The sequence below is a fragment of the Pleurodeles waltl genome, chromosome 4_1, assembly GCF_031143425.1.
Source record: "Pleurodeles waltl isolate 20211129_DDA chromosome 4_1, aPleWal1.hap1.20221129, whole genome shotgun sequence".
NCBI lineage: Eukaryota > Metazoa > Chordata > Amphibia > Caudata > Salamandridae > Pleurodeles > Pleurodeles waltl.
The window spans coordinates 957,391,812-957,407,793 of record NC_090442.1 but is presented as its reverse complement, the minus strand read 5'-3'; the positions used below and the strand labels follow the sequence as shown (position 1 = coordinate 957,407,793).

General features: G+C 40.5%; 1 protein-coding gene across 1 annotated transcript in view; it reads left to right on the top strand.

Moving 5' to 3' along the window:
• The window catches only part of TAFA5 (TAFA chemokine like family member 5), a 610,121-nt gene that overhangs the window by 430,364 nt on the left and 163,775 nt on the right, over positions 1-15,982 (top strand). The window contains exon 3 of the mRNA XM_069229717.1: positions 8,842-8,969. Within this exon, the coding sequence (XP_069085818.1) occupies positions 8,842-8,969 (128 nt within the window). The remainder of the gene's footprint in view (positions 1-8,841; positions 8,970-15,982) is intronic.

The window sequence follows — 15,982 nt, the reverse complement described above, 5'->3', positions numbered from 1 at the left end:
CTGCTCTTCCATTGGCATCTGTTACCTGTTGTGTGGTTCCAAACAGCCAAGTTCCAACACATGCCATTAATTAGATGTTTCACTTCTGTTGGTTTCTTCAAATATAAGGGAGGCATTCTGCTCGCCCATGCCTCTAGTTTTCCATGTGCAGGGTGGCAATCTAACCGCCTGTCCCTCTAATTTGTCTCAAAATGTGGGAAGATTATTTTGCCTGTGCTTCTGCATGTACTTATAGCACCATTTGTGTCCTCTTCTGTAGCATCCTGCCGTGCAGGATAACATTCATTTTCTACTGCTTCTATGCCACCACACAAGAGACCAATATTTGTACTTGACAGCACCACCATAATGACAAGTTGAAAAGTGAAATGTTAGGAGATCAATTGCCGATAATTGTGTTAGAGTGCATATTTGTATGCCTTCTGTTCAAGTACTGAAATGCTACCATTCTTTTTCTACTTTTTCAGTTCAGAACTATCTGCTTGTACATTCTGCCTGCCACTTGGATGTATAAATACAGGAAAGTGCATTTAATGACTGCCATATCCACAGGAAATTGGCTATATTACCATATCATTATTATTAACGGTGATCCTCCATTATTCTTACAGAGTGAAGGAGACATTTTCATCCAATCATTCAATGTATGGAATTCCTCTTAGTCTGCTTGTAGTAATTGGTCCTTTTTGCAGAGCCATCCCCAGACTTTTTGCCTTCTTCCTCTTTATTTTTCGGACTCCTTTTTGCTGATTTTTTGGATTCTGGGCACTTCGCCACCACTGACCAGTGCTACAGTGCAGGTGCTCTGTACTCTAAAACATGGTAACATTGGCTTTTCAACAGCTGGCATATTAAATTTACTTGTAAGTCCCTAGTAAAGTGTACTATAAGTGCCCAGAGCCTGTAAATAAAATGCTACTAGTGGGTCTGCAACACTGATTCTGCCACCCACTACAGTACCCTTTCAAACATTTGTCAGGCCTGCCACTGCAGAGCCTACGTGTGTAATTTTGAACTGGCATTTCGACCTGGCAAGTCTACCCACTTGCCAGGCCAAAACCTTCCTTTTTATTACATGTAAGTTATGCCTCAGGTAGACCCTAGTTATCTCCAAGGGCAGGGTGCAGTGTGTTTAAAAGGTTGGACATGTACTTTTAAGTTTAACATGTCCAGATAGTGAAAAACTCTTACATTTGTTTTCCACTATTGTAAGACCTATCTCTCCTTTAGGATAACATTGGGATTACCTTAAAACATATTTTAAGTGTGATTTCCAATTTGGAAAATGGAAAACATTGAAATATGGCGCTTGGAGTCCCTGGACTCACAATTTAAAATTACAACTTATGGTGAGGTTGGATTTTAAATTGTAAGTCTGAAAATGCCACTTTTACAAAGCTGCCATTTTCGAACTTTGACCATTCTATGCCTCTGCCTTTCTCTGAATACATGTCTGCAGCTGTTAACAGCTGGAGTTGTGCATTCTTCCTAGACAGTCTCACACAAAGGGAACTTGCTGTTGATATTTGCATTGTGATGGCTGATCACCAGGTTGATGGCCCGTTAACTGGCTTGGTGGTGGGCAGAGCTGAGCACTGCTTCACTTACTCCTGAATGGGGCAGGGCCTCTTTTCACACAAAGAGCTGCATAACCTCCTGTACTGTATTGTGTCTGGAGCCAGGGATTGCACGACAGGGACCCTGTGGACTTCAAAGGAAGGCCTGGATGTTTCTCCCACCTTTCAGAACCAGGGCACTAATGTATAAATACTGGACCCCAAATCCCACCAAACCAAATCTATACTGGAACCAAGGACACTTTGCAAGAAGGGACTGCCACTCTGCAACTGCATTGTTGTGTGGGCCTACTGCTTGCTGTAGGAGGGACTGACATCTTCCTACTCGGTTTGCTGTGTTGGCCTGCTGCTTCTGCATAGTGAGAGGAATTGGGTTTGCTCTCTACATCCTTGAACCCAAGAGTCTCAAGGGCTTGTTGGCTTGGCCTCTATTCTTCTGCAGTCTCAGGGACATCAGAGACTGCATGTAACCCACCTACTATGTCACCTGGACTCTGCCATCTGTAAGTCTATCCTGCCAAGTAGTGCCACCCCTATACTGTACCCTTGGATGTGGGCCTAAAGTGCTCTGCCTTCTGTGGTTTTCTTCAGAACTGCTACAAAGCAACATGAATCCCAGCAAAACCTTGCAGCACAGCTACCAGCTTCACCAGAATCAACGCTGGATGACACAAAGCCTTGCCGTGCAGCTGCCAGCTCATCAGAATAGACACACAGTGATGTTAAGCCATGCAAAGCCTCATAGATCAGTTTCTTGAACCAACGCCGGATGACGCAAAGCTTTGAAAAGCAATTGCATGCAGACCACACACTAGGATTTAAGGTACTGTGTGCAGCAGGCCCAAGTGGGTCCCTGTAGCCAGCCTGCACTTCATACCGGTCTGCCTGAACTTCTAACTTTGTCCTAATCCAACATGACTAGATAACCACGGTTGGTGCTTTGCACTTCTTTACACTATTTTCACCTAAAATCTTTAAAATTGCATCAGGATCTGCTGATTTGATGTTTGTTGTTTTGGTCATGTTTTAATCAGATAAATATTCTCAGTGTTTCCAAACTGTGTAGAGTGTTTTTGTGGTGTCTTTCATTGTGTTACTGTAATTTAAGTGTTGCACAAATACTTTACACGTTGCCTCTTATGTTAAGTCTGAGGGTTCTGTGTCAAGGTACCACAAGTGGGTATAGGTTAATTTAGGTTGTGTATCTGACTTGCCCTGACTAGGATTGTGGTCCCTACTTGGACAGGGTGCATACCTCTGCCAACTAGAGACCCAATTTTCAACTGCCAAATAATTTTCACTGGAGGGGTGTGCCTCCAGTACAAATCCTGTGCTAGATAGTGCTTGCTCACATCCATACCATGGTGAGATGCTGAGTAAATCAGCATTGGTAGAGTTCCCACACTGGGGATTGTAGCAGCTGCAGGGCCATCTTTGTATACAGTATGGCATGTAGTAAATTGGGTTATTAAGTGCCATATTTGTGACCAGGTGTGCGTTTGCAAACCTTAAGAGGGATTTATGAAGCCATGCAAGGCCTCCTTGTGTGGCCCTGCCTGGTTTCATAAATCTTGAATAATGTAATTCAGCACAAATAGGTGTGTTACATTACTTTTTACCAGGGAATCTTCTCCATGGGTGCTGCATTGGTGTTCCACATTTCTAGATTTACAAGAACTTGCAAAAATGGAAATGCACCAAAAAGATATGCCTCCCCAGGAGAGGTGTAATGAGAAGAAATATGTTTATTTCTCCTCTTTTTCTGCAACATCCATAAAAAAGCCTCTCAGGATTGTTTTTGTGCATCCTGAGGGCCAACCCCCTGTTGCCCTGCCAGCTCTGAGCTCCACATGCACCATAAATCTAGCACACTGGAGCTGGCATTTACTTGATTGTTTCTGCTGGGAAAATAACTGGTCTTGGCCAGGAGTGGCAGTTTATGGCTAACGAGTCCACCCATAAAAGAGAAATCTCTGCCTGAGGGATGGGGACCCCGAACAAGATAAGTCACTTTTGCTCTTTTGATGGTCTTTATCTATCTCATATTCCAAAGACATGGTTCTCTGCTCTGCATTTTTTTTTTGTGCCAGGTTCTGGAGGATGGGATCTCAGGACTGAATGAGCCTCTGGGGTGGGAGCACATGCACACTTTCTCGCCACAAAAACATTCATTAAAGTTGCGCCAGTTCCCCAGCACTGGTCCACCTCAAGGTTATTTTGGGAAAGTACAACAAAGCCCCACACACTCTGTTCATTTTTTTAGGCATGTTAAAATGGTCAACTCTCCAAAAGTGCATAACTCAGGCCCCGTTTGATGATTTCCCTGATCCTTGACACAGTTTGCTCCTGGTAGGAATCTCTAGCCGCCTGGAGCATTTCCCCTGGCCTCTAAAGGGATGCATTTAGTGAGGAGCTGGTTTCACAGGCTTCTTGTGCCACCCTTTTCCATCCACAAGTCTCTTGACTTTCAGGCTGTCTCTAAGGGCATCTGGGGAGCAGTGGAGTCTAGGTCTTCCCTATGTTGGTCCTCTGGGTGCATAAGGGGACCAGCTCCTCTGGCCCTGGTGAGATTCATCTAGCCCTGGGGGGTCAACTGTAGGCAAAGCCCTTATTACATTGGGGCATCAGGCGCCTTCTCCTTTCAGCTGTCCACTATCTGGTGTTGTCAAGGTCCAGGTCCAGGGTCTTGCTCTCTGTCTCTTGCTTGTGCCGGGGTTTATAAGTGTATGTGGAAGGCTTTCGGTGCCAGGCACGCCTGGCCAATGCTAGGATACCACATCACTCCCACCCTGTCCCAACCCTTCTGGCTAACATTCTGGGACAACCCAATATGCCAAACCCCTTCTTTCCCTGTGCAGAGTTCCTGTGTCCAGTCAGGGGTGTGTGGTCATGGATATGATAATCCTCTCCTCTCAATAGGTTTACAGTCAAGCTTGCTAGAAGGAAAATAGAGACAATAAAGAGAGAAGGCTCAGATGACAGTTACATCTGCTATTGACAGGGAACGTCCCTTTGAAGTTAATCTCTTTACTAGGTACAGCCCCCAGGCCATCCTGTCCCTCCACCTACCCAGGGTAATTTGTCCATCTCACTACAGCGGAGCCATCAGCAGTCATGTGACAATAAACATAGATAGAATGTTTTATCAGTTGTAGGCAGGAAAATCTTTTTCTAAAAGTGTAATTTAAAAAATAGTAAATTCAAATCTGACTTGACCATTAAGTTTGATTTAAAATTACTATGTGGCGATAAGGCCTACTAAAGGTGAATTACACATATTTAAGAGGAAGGTTTTGACCTTTCAAAAGGGGTTATTTTAAAAGCTTAAAACTGCCACAGGCATATTGTTGCTTTCCAGGATGTGTACAATGTTAGTCTCTCTTGTAGCCTGTATACATGCGCACACGTGTGTGCACACTTGTTCACATGTAACCAGTCACGTGTCACATACCCAAGCTGTGTTGGAGGGCCCTCATCTTAAAAGGAACACTGGTGGTAAACACTTGCAGTCCATCTAAAATGCAATTACTGTAAGTGAGACTAAGGTAGGTAGACTCATCCACAGTAAAGGTCCAAAATCAGAAGGAAAACTGGCAAATTAAAAGGGTAAACTCATTTGCAACATGGTACAACACAGTGTTGATGTTTTCCCCCTTTTTCAATGCAGCACAGCAAAGTTGGATGCGTGGTTCCATGAAAAATTCATAAATCAGGACCACTGTCTGATAACGAACAATTCACTCTAATGCCCTGTGATCCACGCATATGTGTGGTAAATAATTATGATGTAAAAATGTACAATTATCTTCTAATATTAACCCTTTTACTTATTGGCAACCAACTACACCAATATATTCCGATCTGTAGTCTGGCCTCTACAAGCTCGGCCACATGTCACTGTTCATGTAATGTATCTCCTCTTTGAGATGTTCCCATTCCAATATGTTCTGTAGTTGCTTCACAGCTCTCTGAAGCTAGTTTAGCGCCACATAAAAATATCTGAAATAAATAATAAAATAAGAAGGCAATGGTGAAGAAGTGAACACTTTCCTGATATTTACAGATATGGTGTATAGTGGACTATAATCTTAGAATACTATGTATACAAGATCTGGCTTCTAGGCATACATTCTAGATTTTCACATAGTGAAAGCAGATTCAGGTGCTGGGCTAAAGTGTCCTGTACATCTCACAAAGGAGGTCATAATTGCTGCGTTGTATTAATGCACACTGATTTCTCAGTACTCTCTCGTTCTCCCGCCCTGTAGTCTTTAACGATATTATCTCTTTTGCAAGTCGTCCACGCTTCATAATAACGCACAGAATTCCGAGCAAAAAATAAACATCACAGATTAAAAAGCAGGCCTCAAGTTGTTGGTCCCATCTTCTGGCATTGCAAAGCGGATTTCCAAGCAATGTCTGCGTGCTCTAATCACGCGTATCCTCGCGCATGCGGGCGGGCCCGGCTGTGTGTATTTGTTGCTGTTGTACAAGGTTTATCTCACTTTCTGCTGTCACAAAAAGAGGCTGCTATCCAGCCGGCAGATTAAGCATGGATGCAGCAGTTGGTGACTGTCTGAATGAATAATGAATGTATTCACTGTGCGCGGAAAGGATCTGGCAAGAAGCTGTTTGCCGCAACGGCTTTGTTTATGTAAAAAGCTAGATTGCAAATGCTGCTTTAAAAACGAAAATTCAAGCTCTTAGATTATACTTATTTACTTTGGAAATACAAACGTCAATGCCTGAACGCAGAAAGTTTATATTCTTCTGGAATTATTAATCACTGTACGCTATAAATAGCATACTACTACAATCGAGATGTGCATTTTGACTGCCTAAATCAACTCATTTGACACGTAGAAATTGATACTAAGTATGCAGATTCTGCTAAAGTAGTTCACTATTTTTAGATATGCTTGTTTTCTAAATAAACAACGTTTAAGAAAACGTCCTTCTTGTCCTAAATTGATTTTACTGAACGCCTTTGAAGATCATTCGCATCACTGCACCAAAAACTACAATTCGTCCACTGTATACATTCTTAAACTTTATTGATGAAATTGTAGCACAGAATATTTCAAACAGCGAAGCATTACTAAAACAAATATATAAAATATGAAGTTGATGATTATCTGTGTTGGACAGTGGGCACAGTACAAAAATAATACATTGCCTAATGACACAAAGGGCCTGATTTAGATTTCGGTGGAGGGGTTGCTCTGTCAAAATGGTGACAAATATCCCATCTGCTGAAATGTAAATCCCATAGTAAATAATAGGATTTATATTTTAGTGGATGGGATATCTGTTACCGTTGTGATGGAGTAACCTGTCTGATGAAATCTATATCAGGCCATCAGAGTCTTATTTAGAGTTTGGCAATGGACTACTCTGTCATATAGGTGGTTAGGCATAGGGATAGTAAGTGATTTGCCCAAAATCCCACAATCACAGGAGGGCATGTTTCTAAGAGGATTGCGCCGCTGAGGCCTCACTTTTTTTGATGCTCCGGTGGTGCAAACCTCTCAACCATATCTAATAAGACACACAAAGCCACTTTACGTGGCTTTGAATGGCCTCATAGATATGGAGCAAGACAAAAAAAGATGAGTAACTGCATTGCCTCACTCTGCGCCAGGGAGCTCTTCTAAGGGCATTCCGGTGGGTTTTCTCATGTAACACCCATGGGTTTTGACACTGCCCCAGATTTACTTAATCATGTAAACCTGGGGCAGCATCAAAACCTTACGCCTCCCCAGGGCAGGCATAACAAGGAGAAATATTTTCATGTCTACTTGTTTTTTCCTCTTTCCATGTGTGCTGCCTTCTGCAGCCTACATATATAGCGAGGAAAACGCTTCTCTGGATTGTTTTTGTGCCGGGTGGTGCCCCTTCCTACACAAAAACAATCCTGCATATAATACAGACTCCTTTGCACCATGATGCAAGGGTGCCTGTGTTGGCGCTAAGCAGCCAATAGTGCACCAGTGCAGGGAGAAAGGACATAAATGCATAAATATGGTGCATTCCTGTCCTTTCCCATTGGTGTAGGGCAGTGCAAGCAGGAAGACTTGCAGCGCTGCCCTAGGTCCATTTCCCTTAAATAAGCTCCTTCATGTTGAGTGGATGCCAAAACTGGAAACGAGTTCCCAAGTTCCAAAGTAGGGAGCACTTAATGCCAGACCCTCTTCTATCTACCAAACGCTAAAAAAGACCCAAACTTATAAGTTAATTTTAATCACATGCCCACGGTGGTTGATTTAATAAATTTGCTCATAGAATAAAGAAGTGCAGGCCTCTATTTGTATTGTTGTATTCCCATGCCTCACACTGTGATACAGAATATATTGTACAGTCCCTACTGTAATATTAAATGTACTGATATATATATACTTTAGTTATACATTCCATCAAGGGAGCTCCCTTAGTTGCATGCGGACACTCTTCATGCAAATGATAAGAGTCTTCTACTGGCTGAAGAAGGATGGTGAATGATGTGTTTCAATTATTCCTTTGGGCCCACCTCAAGGTGGTGCATTCAGACAGTGATTGGACTTTGGGTATGTAGACACAGGTCTGGGCTGCAGAAAGTTGGGTCCTAAGACCCCGCTTCAGCCCCACCTCGTATCACCAATGATCAATGGGGTGATCCATTCAGTTGTAAAAGGGAGAGAGAGTAGTCTATACTTGCCTCTTATCTTTGTGCACCAAACTCCTTGGAGCCCAAAGATTCTCTTGTATCTGCCCTATGTTACCAGATGCTGTATGCATAATGGAATGGTAAATATATATATATATATATATATATATCCCTCATCCAGGAAGAAGATACTGGTGGACATGCATTGGATAATACAAACTCGAGTGCACGTGCACCTTTGTCCTAAAAAAATATACTCTTGGAAATGTTCATATTATGTTTGTGTTTGATATGTTTATTAATAAATGTAGCTTTCAAAGCGGCTTTGACATGACATATTGGAAATAAGTTCTGCAGAGCCACTGGATTCCATTTCACGCTGGTGCATCATTCCTTTGGTTTTTCATGATAAATACATGTTTCCCCAGGAGCCACTGTTCTGCTTGCACTTTCTCAGCGGTATTTCTACTTTGTACTGACTTGAGTACAGTTTTAGTATGTTATTAGCTGTCTTTCACTTGTTTTCTGCAGCCAAAAAAATGTCACAGCAAAATTACACTTCTAAGAAATACAGCGAAAACATTTGCCAACGTGTATGTGCTTCTTTTTTCACTCCTACAGCAAGAATCATAAAAACAAAACAGTGGTGTGAAATGCTTCCATGTTTAGAAGAGGAAGGCTGTGACCTGTTAATCAATAAATCAGGCTGGACCTGTACGCAGCCCGGCGGGCGCATAAAGACGACTACGGTGAGTACATCTACTAAACATCAGTAGAGCACGTCTTATGTCTTTACCTGCATTGCTTATGCTAATGTCACAGTCCGGCAAATACATATACTAATTGTAAATACATACTCTTGTAAAATCTAGTTTCATTAAGTTTTATTTCAGCTATGGTTTTACCACTGGTTAATCAGGCTTAAAAAATACATGTGCCAAAGTTTTATAGATTATTTTCCTAATAATCAGGGGCGATTATTAAGTCTTCTGCCTCCTGTTTGACGCCCACAATAAGTCATAAAACACTGTTTACAGAAGATTTTATTACCTACATATTAGATAATTGTTAAACAAATTGCACATATTTGCTGTGAACACGTCTGTATAATTTGTTCCTTTTAGAAATTAAATTAATTCATAACCTTTCCCTAAAATATGTTTTCTTTTTTGAATTTGCAGCACTATTAAAATTCAACATTTAAAATTTAGGAAACTCTTAAAAACGTAGGCCCATGTTTATGGCAATGGTGTGGGGGAGTGACGCGTCTTCTTGCTGCTCTGCTCTACGCCAATGTGAAAGCGCAGGAATGCACCGTATTTATGAAGTATGGTGCACTCCTGTCCTTTCCCCAGTGCTGGCGCACAATTGGCTTTGTCCCGCATGCAGGATTGTTTTTGTGCAGGAAGGTAAGCCTTCCTGCACAAAAACAATCCACAGAGACATTTTCCTCTTTCCCTGAAAAGAGGAAAAACAAGGAGAAATTCTCCTTGTTACACCTGCTATGTGGAGACATAAGGTTTTAGGGCTGCCCAGGTTTATGTGATTAAGTCAATCAGGGGCAGCATCACAACCCATGGGTGTTGCATGAGAAAACCCATCGCAACGCCCATGGAACGCCTCCCTGGCACAGAGTAAAGCAACGCAACAACTTGTGCTACTTGGTCTTACTCTATATATCAATAAGGCTATGCAAAGGCACGCAAACTGTCTTTGCGTTGCCTCGTAGATATGGTTGAGAGGCTTGCGCCGCCGGAGCGGCAAAAAAAAAGTGATGTTTTAGCAGCACAAACTTCTCATAAATATCCTGCTTTGCTGATTTCTCTTTTGACCCTTGAGTAGTAGTTGTTGGCTTTGTATATAATTTGTCTTTAGTGCCAATAAATGTTGCTAAACGTGAACTCTGCAAACAAATATGATCATAGCATCTTTATCTGCTGCTCAAGTGACAAATGATATATTCAGAGATGTTGTTGTGGCTCTTGCAATATAACGAATGCAAGACTGACATACACACAAGTTGGTTAAACACAAAACCCGGGTGTCAACGCCGAAACGACACTGACTGAAAAGATTAATCAAATAACGCTCTGAAAAATTAACAAAGATGTTGTGTCCTCTGTGGTACTACCAAACGGCCAAAAAAGGTCGAAGCCTGGATCTCTTTGGCATTTGTGTGAACTGTTATAATTCACTGCTAAAAAACAGCACGTTTAGGAAGGAAATCGAAAAAATGCTACATAATACCTGTCTATGAATTAAGTGATTTAGCGTGAAGGAAAAAGCAATATAGCATTACAATTGTTGCTGTAGTTGACAGAGAAGCCATTTGGCACTTGCCTATGCAGCACGCACGTGCCGGCATATCGCTGCTGTGCCATTCGCTCACATAGAGCCCTGTCCTTCTAAGGCTCATGCAGCCAGTCAGTGTCCTCTACTATACAGGCATTTCGAGACACACCAACATCTGAGTGCCTTAGCTGTTAGGAGGAAGACAATCTACCCTTCAAAAAAGATAGATTTAGAAGATTACTCAACATCGGAAAGACTGTGAAAAGCAGCCCAGTCTACATGAATTAGTACGGAGATTGTGGAAATGACAATATTAAATTAGTGTAAACATAATCTTCAAACCTTGTTCAACTTTGATATGAGGGGTCATATTTATAATGCCCTAGCGCCACCTTGCCCCACATTAACATCATCATTCTTGACGTTACTGTGGCCCAACAAAGCCAAAATCCTAGCGCCGTATTTACAGAGTGGCACAATGCATGCATTGCGCCACTCTGTAACACTTTCCGATACATTATTCCTGCGCCAGGCATAATGAATGCAAAAGGGGTATTCTCCTGTTAGAGGGGCCAACAAAAATGGCTCAAGAAAATCTACAAGATTTCCTTGTGCCATTTTATACAGCAATTTTAACGCCTGCTGAGAGCAGGCATTAAAAGGGGGCTTCCATCATTTTAAATGGGCCCCTATGTACTCTGCAGGAGTAGCACCAATATTTGGCACTACTGCAAAGAACATCAATAGCGTCATGTAAAATGATGCTATTGCCCTCAACCCTGCGTCGTGGTGTATTTTAAATACGGCGCACACATTGTGGTGGTAGGGGAGCGCTAAGGGGCACAGGGAAAGTGATGCTGCACTTGGTGCAGCACCATTTTCCATAAATCTGCCCCAAGGTTTCTACAAAGAAAATATACAGTTTTAGACAGAGTAAACCTCCATTATTCTCTTTTTTGTTTTTTTCCAACTCGTTTTGCTCTCTGGAGGAGGACAGGTCTAGTGTGTTTTTGAGGAGTCGGTCAAAGCATGCTGATTAGCGGTGCTCCTATCCAGTGCCAGAGAGAGCTTTTGATTGCAGTCTGATCTATAAATAACATGGACTCCTAGAAATTGTGGGAAATGGCAATGATACCTGACACTAGATAACTTAGACTCACCTATAGATTGTGAAGAAATAAATAATACCAGTAGTCATGTGTGTTCCAATCTCTGCGTCCCAAAGGATATGTTATGTTGTGTGGGTGTGTCATATTCAGATGATATCAATGGATATATGTAAAGGCATATCCTCAAAAGGCTCGATTAAATGTGGTGTCCCATTCTGAGCTTGTTCCTGTATGAAATAAAGCCTTGGAAGAACCATTCAGAGAGAAGCCACTTTGGATGTTTTGAGCTACGAAAGGGACAAAATGTGAATTAAAAAAGGGAACAAGTAAATGTGAACTGATAACGTCAATAATGTGAGTACCGCCCACCTTTGTTTTTCAACTTTGCTCCGTGTTGAGATTTTAATACCAAAATCCAAGATTTCACTAGGACTCATAAACTGATGTGTATCTTCTTACATGGAATCCACAGCCATCACATCTTGCTTTGTCTTTCTTGAGGCTTTTGAGCTCTAGAACAAAAGACGAAATTCTATGGTACAGTGTTTCAGTGGAAAAATTGAGCAGATTTCTACTGGCAGTGAAGCACCGTTGGCAGCTAGATAAGTCCATTTGGTTCCACTTGGGAATTCTGTCACTGAAACAGAGGGCTTCACTGAGACCCAATCTGGGCTTTTATTATCCTCACCATCAGCAGCATCCTACATTGCCCAACTTGAAAACTTGACCTCCATTTGAGCGACAAAATAAAAATTTAAATGTTTGACAGTGTGAGCACTAATATTATCTTAGCTGCACTCCATCATAGCCAGCTTGAAAAGGTTTCTCCCCATAGATAGGTTGGTATGAATGATGACTGATGTTTACTGAATAAAATTGTAACTCCTAATCCCCCACAACGAATTTTACAAATTTGATGTTATTTTTTTTATTATATTTTCTTTCTTTTCACTGCAGTGATTTGCAAATTTTACTGCTTGAATTTTATAATTTTATTTGGATGCTTCTTAACTTCTAGAATACATAAACGTAATGGATGGAATGCGTGATTTAATCTTAGCCACTTGTAATTACTCAAGCGCTGATTTAATTACATGTTTTCTGCCCACATTGGCACCTCAGTTAGTCAAGTGCATATACAAATCAGCCTTGCTCCTGCTGCAGTAGAAACGGTCCAGCCAGAACTGCCAAACCAGGTCTTCTCTGAACTGAAATACATGAAACCCAAGATCAGTTTTGTAGTAATAGGACTTCTTCATTTGGGCGTAGCTTGGTTTCAGTGGACCAACAAATCATATCTTTCAAAAAATGACAGAGCAAAAAGATGCAGTGATTTGTTTGTTGACTGGCCCTCAGGAGAAAGATGGCATTTCTGCCACTCGCTGCGAGCTTCACCATTCTCCACTGTCAACCAGAGTAATATTGTAATGGTTTTGCAAAATGGCATCCCCTGAGCTGGTCTTCAAAGTAAAACACATCACTTTCCACACTCTGCAATAAGCTTATAATTTGTTTCTGCTCAGACACCCTTTAACGTTTCAAGCATGGGTGATAGTCAACTATCATCATCAGTGTGCCTTTGCAGTGAAACCGAGCAGCTAAACTTAGAATGCTATAAGTTATATTGGAGGTCGAGCAGAGGCTCAAAATCTACCTTGTTCACCCGCATTCTTGTTGAAGAACCTACACGTAACATCCTAAAGTGTAAATTGTACATGTTTAACTTGCTTCTTTACTTACTTAAGTTAAGTTATGTCTAATTGTATGAACCTGCACACCCGAAGGTTTGAAAATTGGCAGACTAGTTCAGTGATCAATCATTCAGACATTGCCAGAATGTTAAATAGTTTGAGCCAGTGAAAAATAAAACATTTACAGGGACTCCTATTTCAGTAAAGCTCGTGTCACCCTGCTTTACGAAAGTTTAAGAACTGAAGATGCCAATAGGATCATATTTTGGTGGGAGCACACACTTATACAAAATGGTTTACGTTTTGGGTATGGCTCTTGACTTCCAGGGGCCTTGAGTCTTTTAATCAGTTTTCCAGTAAGAATTTGTTTCAGGGGGCAATCGCTTTGCATGGTAACAGAAAAGATGACTATGTAGAGTGACGTGAGGAGTTTCTAGACTTCTGGTACATAAATAGGAACTACTCTGTCATAATGACAAACAATGCAGGCTTTTCCAGTAACTGTCCCTTTCAAGCCTCCATGAGTCTACTTATTAAATTGTTGTTCAAAGCTCACACTGGATAGACTTACAATTGCTCTATTTGATTAGTACAAGGCATAAACAGGTAATAAACACTTCATATAGGAAACATCTATTACTTTGAAGGCTGATTAGGTCATATGTTATTCTAATTATAATCTAATTTGCTGCCTTTACTGTGAGAACTTGGACCGCTAGCTCATGCTGAGTTTGTTGATCCTTGAGTAATAGGAGAAGGACAGGTTTTCTAGGTAGCTACAACGAATGCAATCAATATGTATGACATTAATTTATATGCAATTATTTTAATGTGTTGCATATTGGTAAACTGCAATGGTTTTTACTATTTAATGGGTCAATGAGCCAACCTTTAATATTAACAATCAGTGGTTCACCAAATAGTCCAGGGGTATCCATCATGGAGCTGCAAGATTCATCTAGATTTTGAGGTAGCCAAAGTCTAGACAAACCATCACTATTTAGATTCAATGCATTCAAATGTATCTCGCGTATATACTAAGAAATGCTGTTAAGGCTAAGGCCTTTGTGAACCAATTTTAGATATCCCTGGTGTTTTCATATTTGTATCATATTTGTGTGGAGGAGAATGTTCTAACATGATTATTTGTATAAGGACCAAATTTATAGCAGAGTTAGGGCATTATTTGGGAAATCCATCAGAATTCCTTTTCTCTCAACTACCCACCTCATTCAGTGTGCAGACTATCCAAAATATTGGATAAAAAATATAATGTGGACAAAATATGGTGTCAAGAATATTGAGGACAAAAATATCATGAAGGTAAGTTTCTAAGGGTAAGCAAAGTTTTACTATGTATAACTCCACATGTATGCAGCTTGATGATGCATATATCTTCAAGGTACATAGATGTGAATTTAAGAATAGTAAATCTATACTTGCTACACATACTATTTTGAGGTAATCTGATATTCATTATATTTTTTATCCTATTCATTTTTTGTATAGAACGTATGAATAATGACATCCATAACTGAAAAAAAGTTTTACATATTTATGATAAAGAAATCGGTCATTAGTTGTCTTTCAAATTTATTTTAAAATGTGATTTCCTTTGCATAAAAATTGTGAAAAGAGTCAATTTTCTGTTACTGACAGCTAATAATTGCTCTTCAAAATAATTAGAAATGAAATATCTAATGCAGAAAAAAGTATATCATTACAGAAAATCTATATACTTGTGATTGAAAAACTGAGTTCGAATTTTTCATGAAATTGCTTATAGACATCTTTTTTAGCCTATACCAGGAATCGAAATGCTAAGTATGACTATTTATTCTACTTGTCTGTTTGGATTAAACCAGAATTGCTGTTCGAAAGTACATCAGCACACAATCCATTTTGTAATTCCACTATGGGAGGGGAATCATTAAATGAAGAAATGAGAACATTGTAGGAGCATGCTGTGAGATATCTAATGCGTGACTGCAAGTTTGAATTTCAATGATGATTTCAATGATGATTCTGCCAGTAGAAAGTTTAGTTTGCTTGGACTCTTTTGTTCCAAGGTAGTGACTTCGACACCTTTGATTCTCAGCACCCAGAGAATAATGTAAATATCTGGCATACCAATTACCACCTCTGTTTTGTTGCTTACAACACATAAGGTCTGTTTTGCCTTTCTTGTGATTTATCCAATCTGTATAAATGCCGAATACGCATTGAACTGGCTACTAAGGCACTCAGTAGCAGTATCAACCATCAACTACCTACAACAGATATACATTTGCAGAGGTAACAGCATCACACCATACTAGTGTGCTATATAAAGGCAGACTTGAACAACCTTATTTCCAAGTCGCCTTGTCCCTTTGTTTTGTTTTTCTTGTATGTTTGTTGTCTTCCTATTACATGTGTGGAGTTTAGACTGTGCATAGCATTTATTGACTATCTGCAAAGTGAAATTATACAAACATATTTGTAGTATAGTATTACAAGTTAATGCTCACAAATATAATTTGCATGGCATGGCACACTCACACTGGGATATACCTATGATTACATTAAGACCAGGGAAGCTCAGGGAAGCACTGACACTATAAAAAGAGACCATGAAGAGGCATATATAAAATCACTTTGCACCAGGTTTACATCACAGTGCAACGTGGT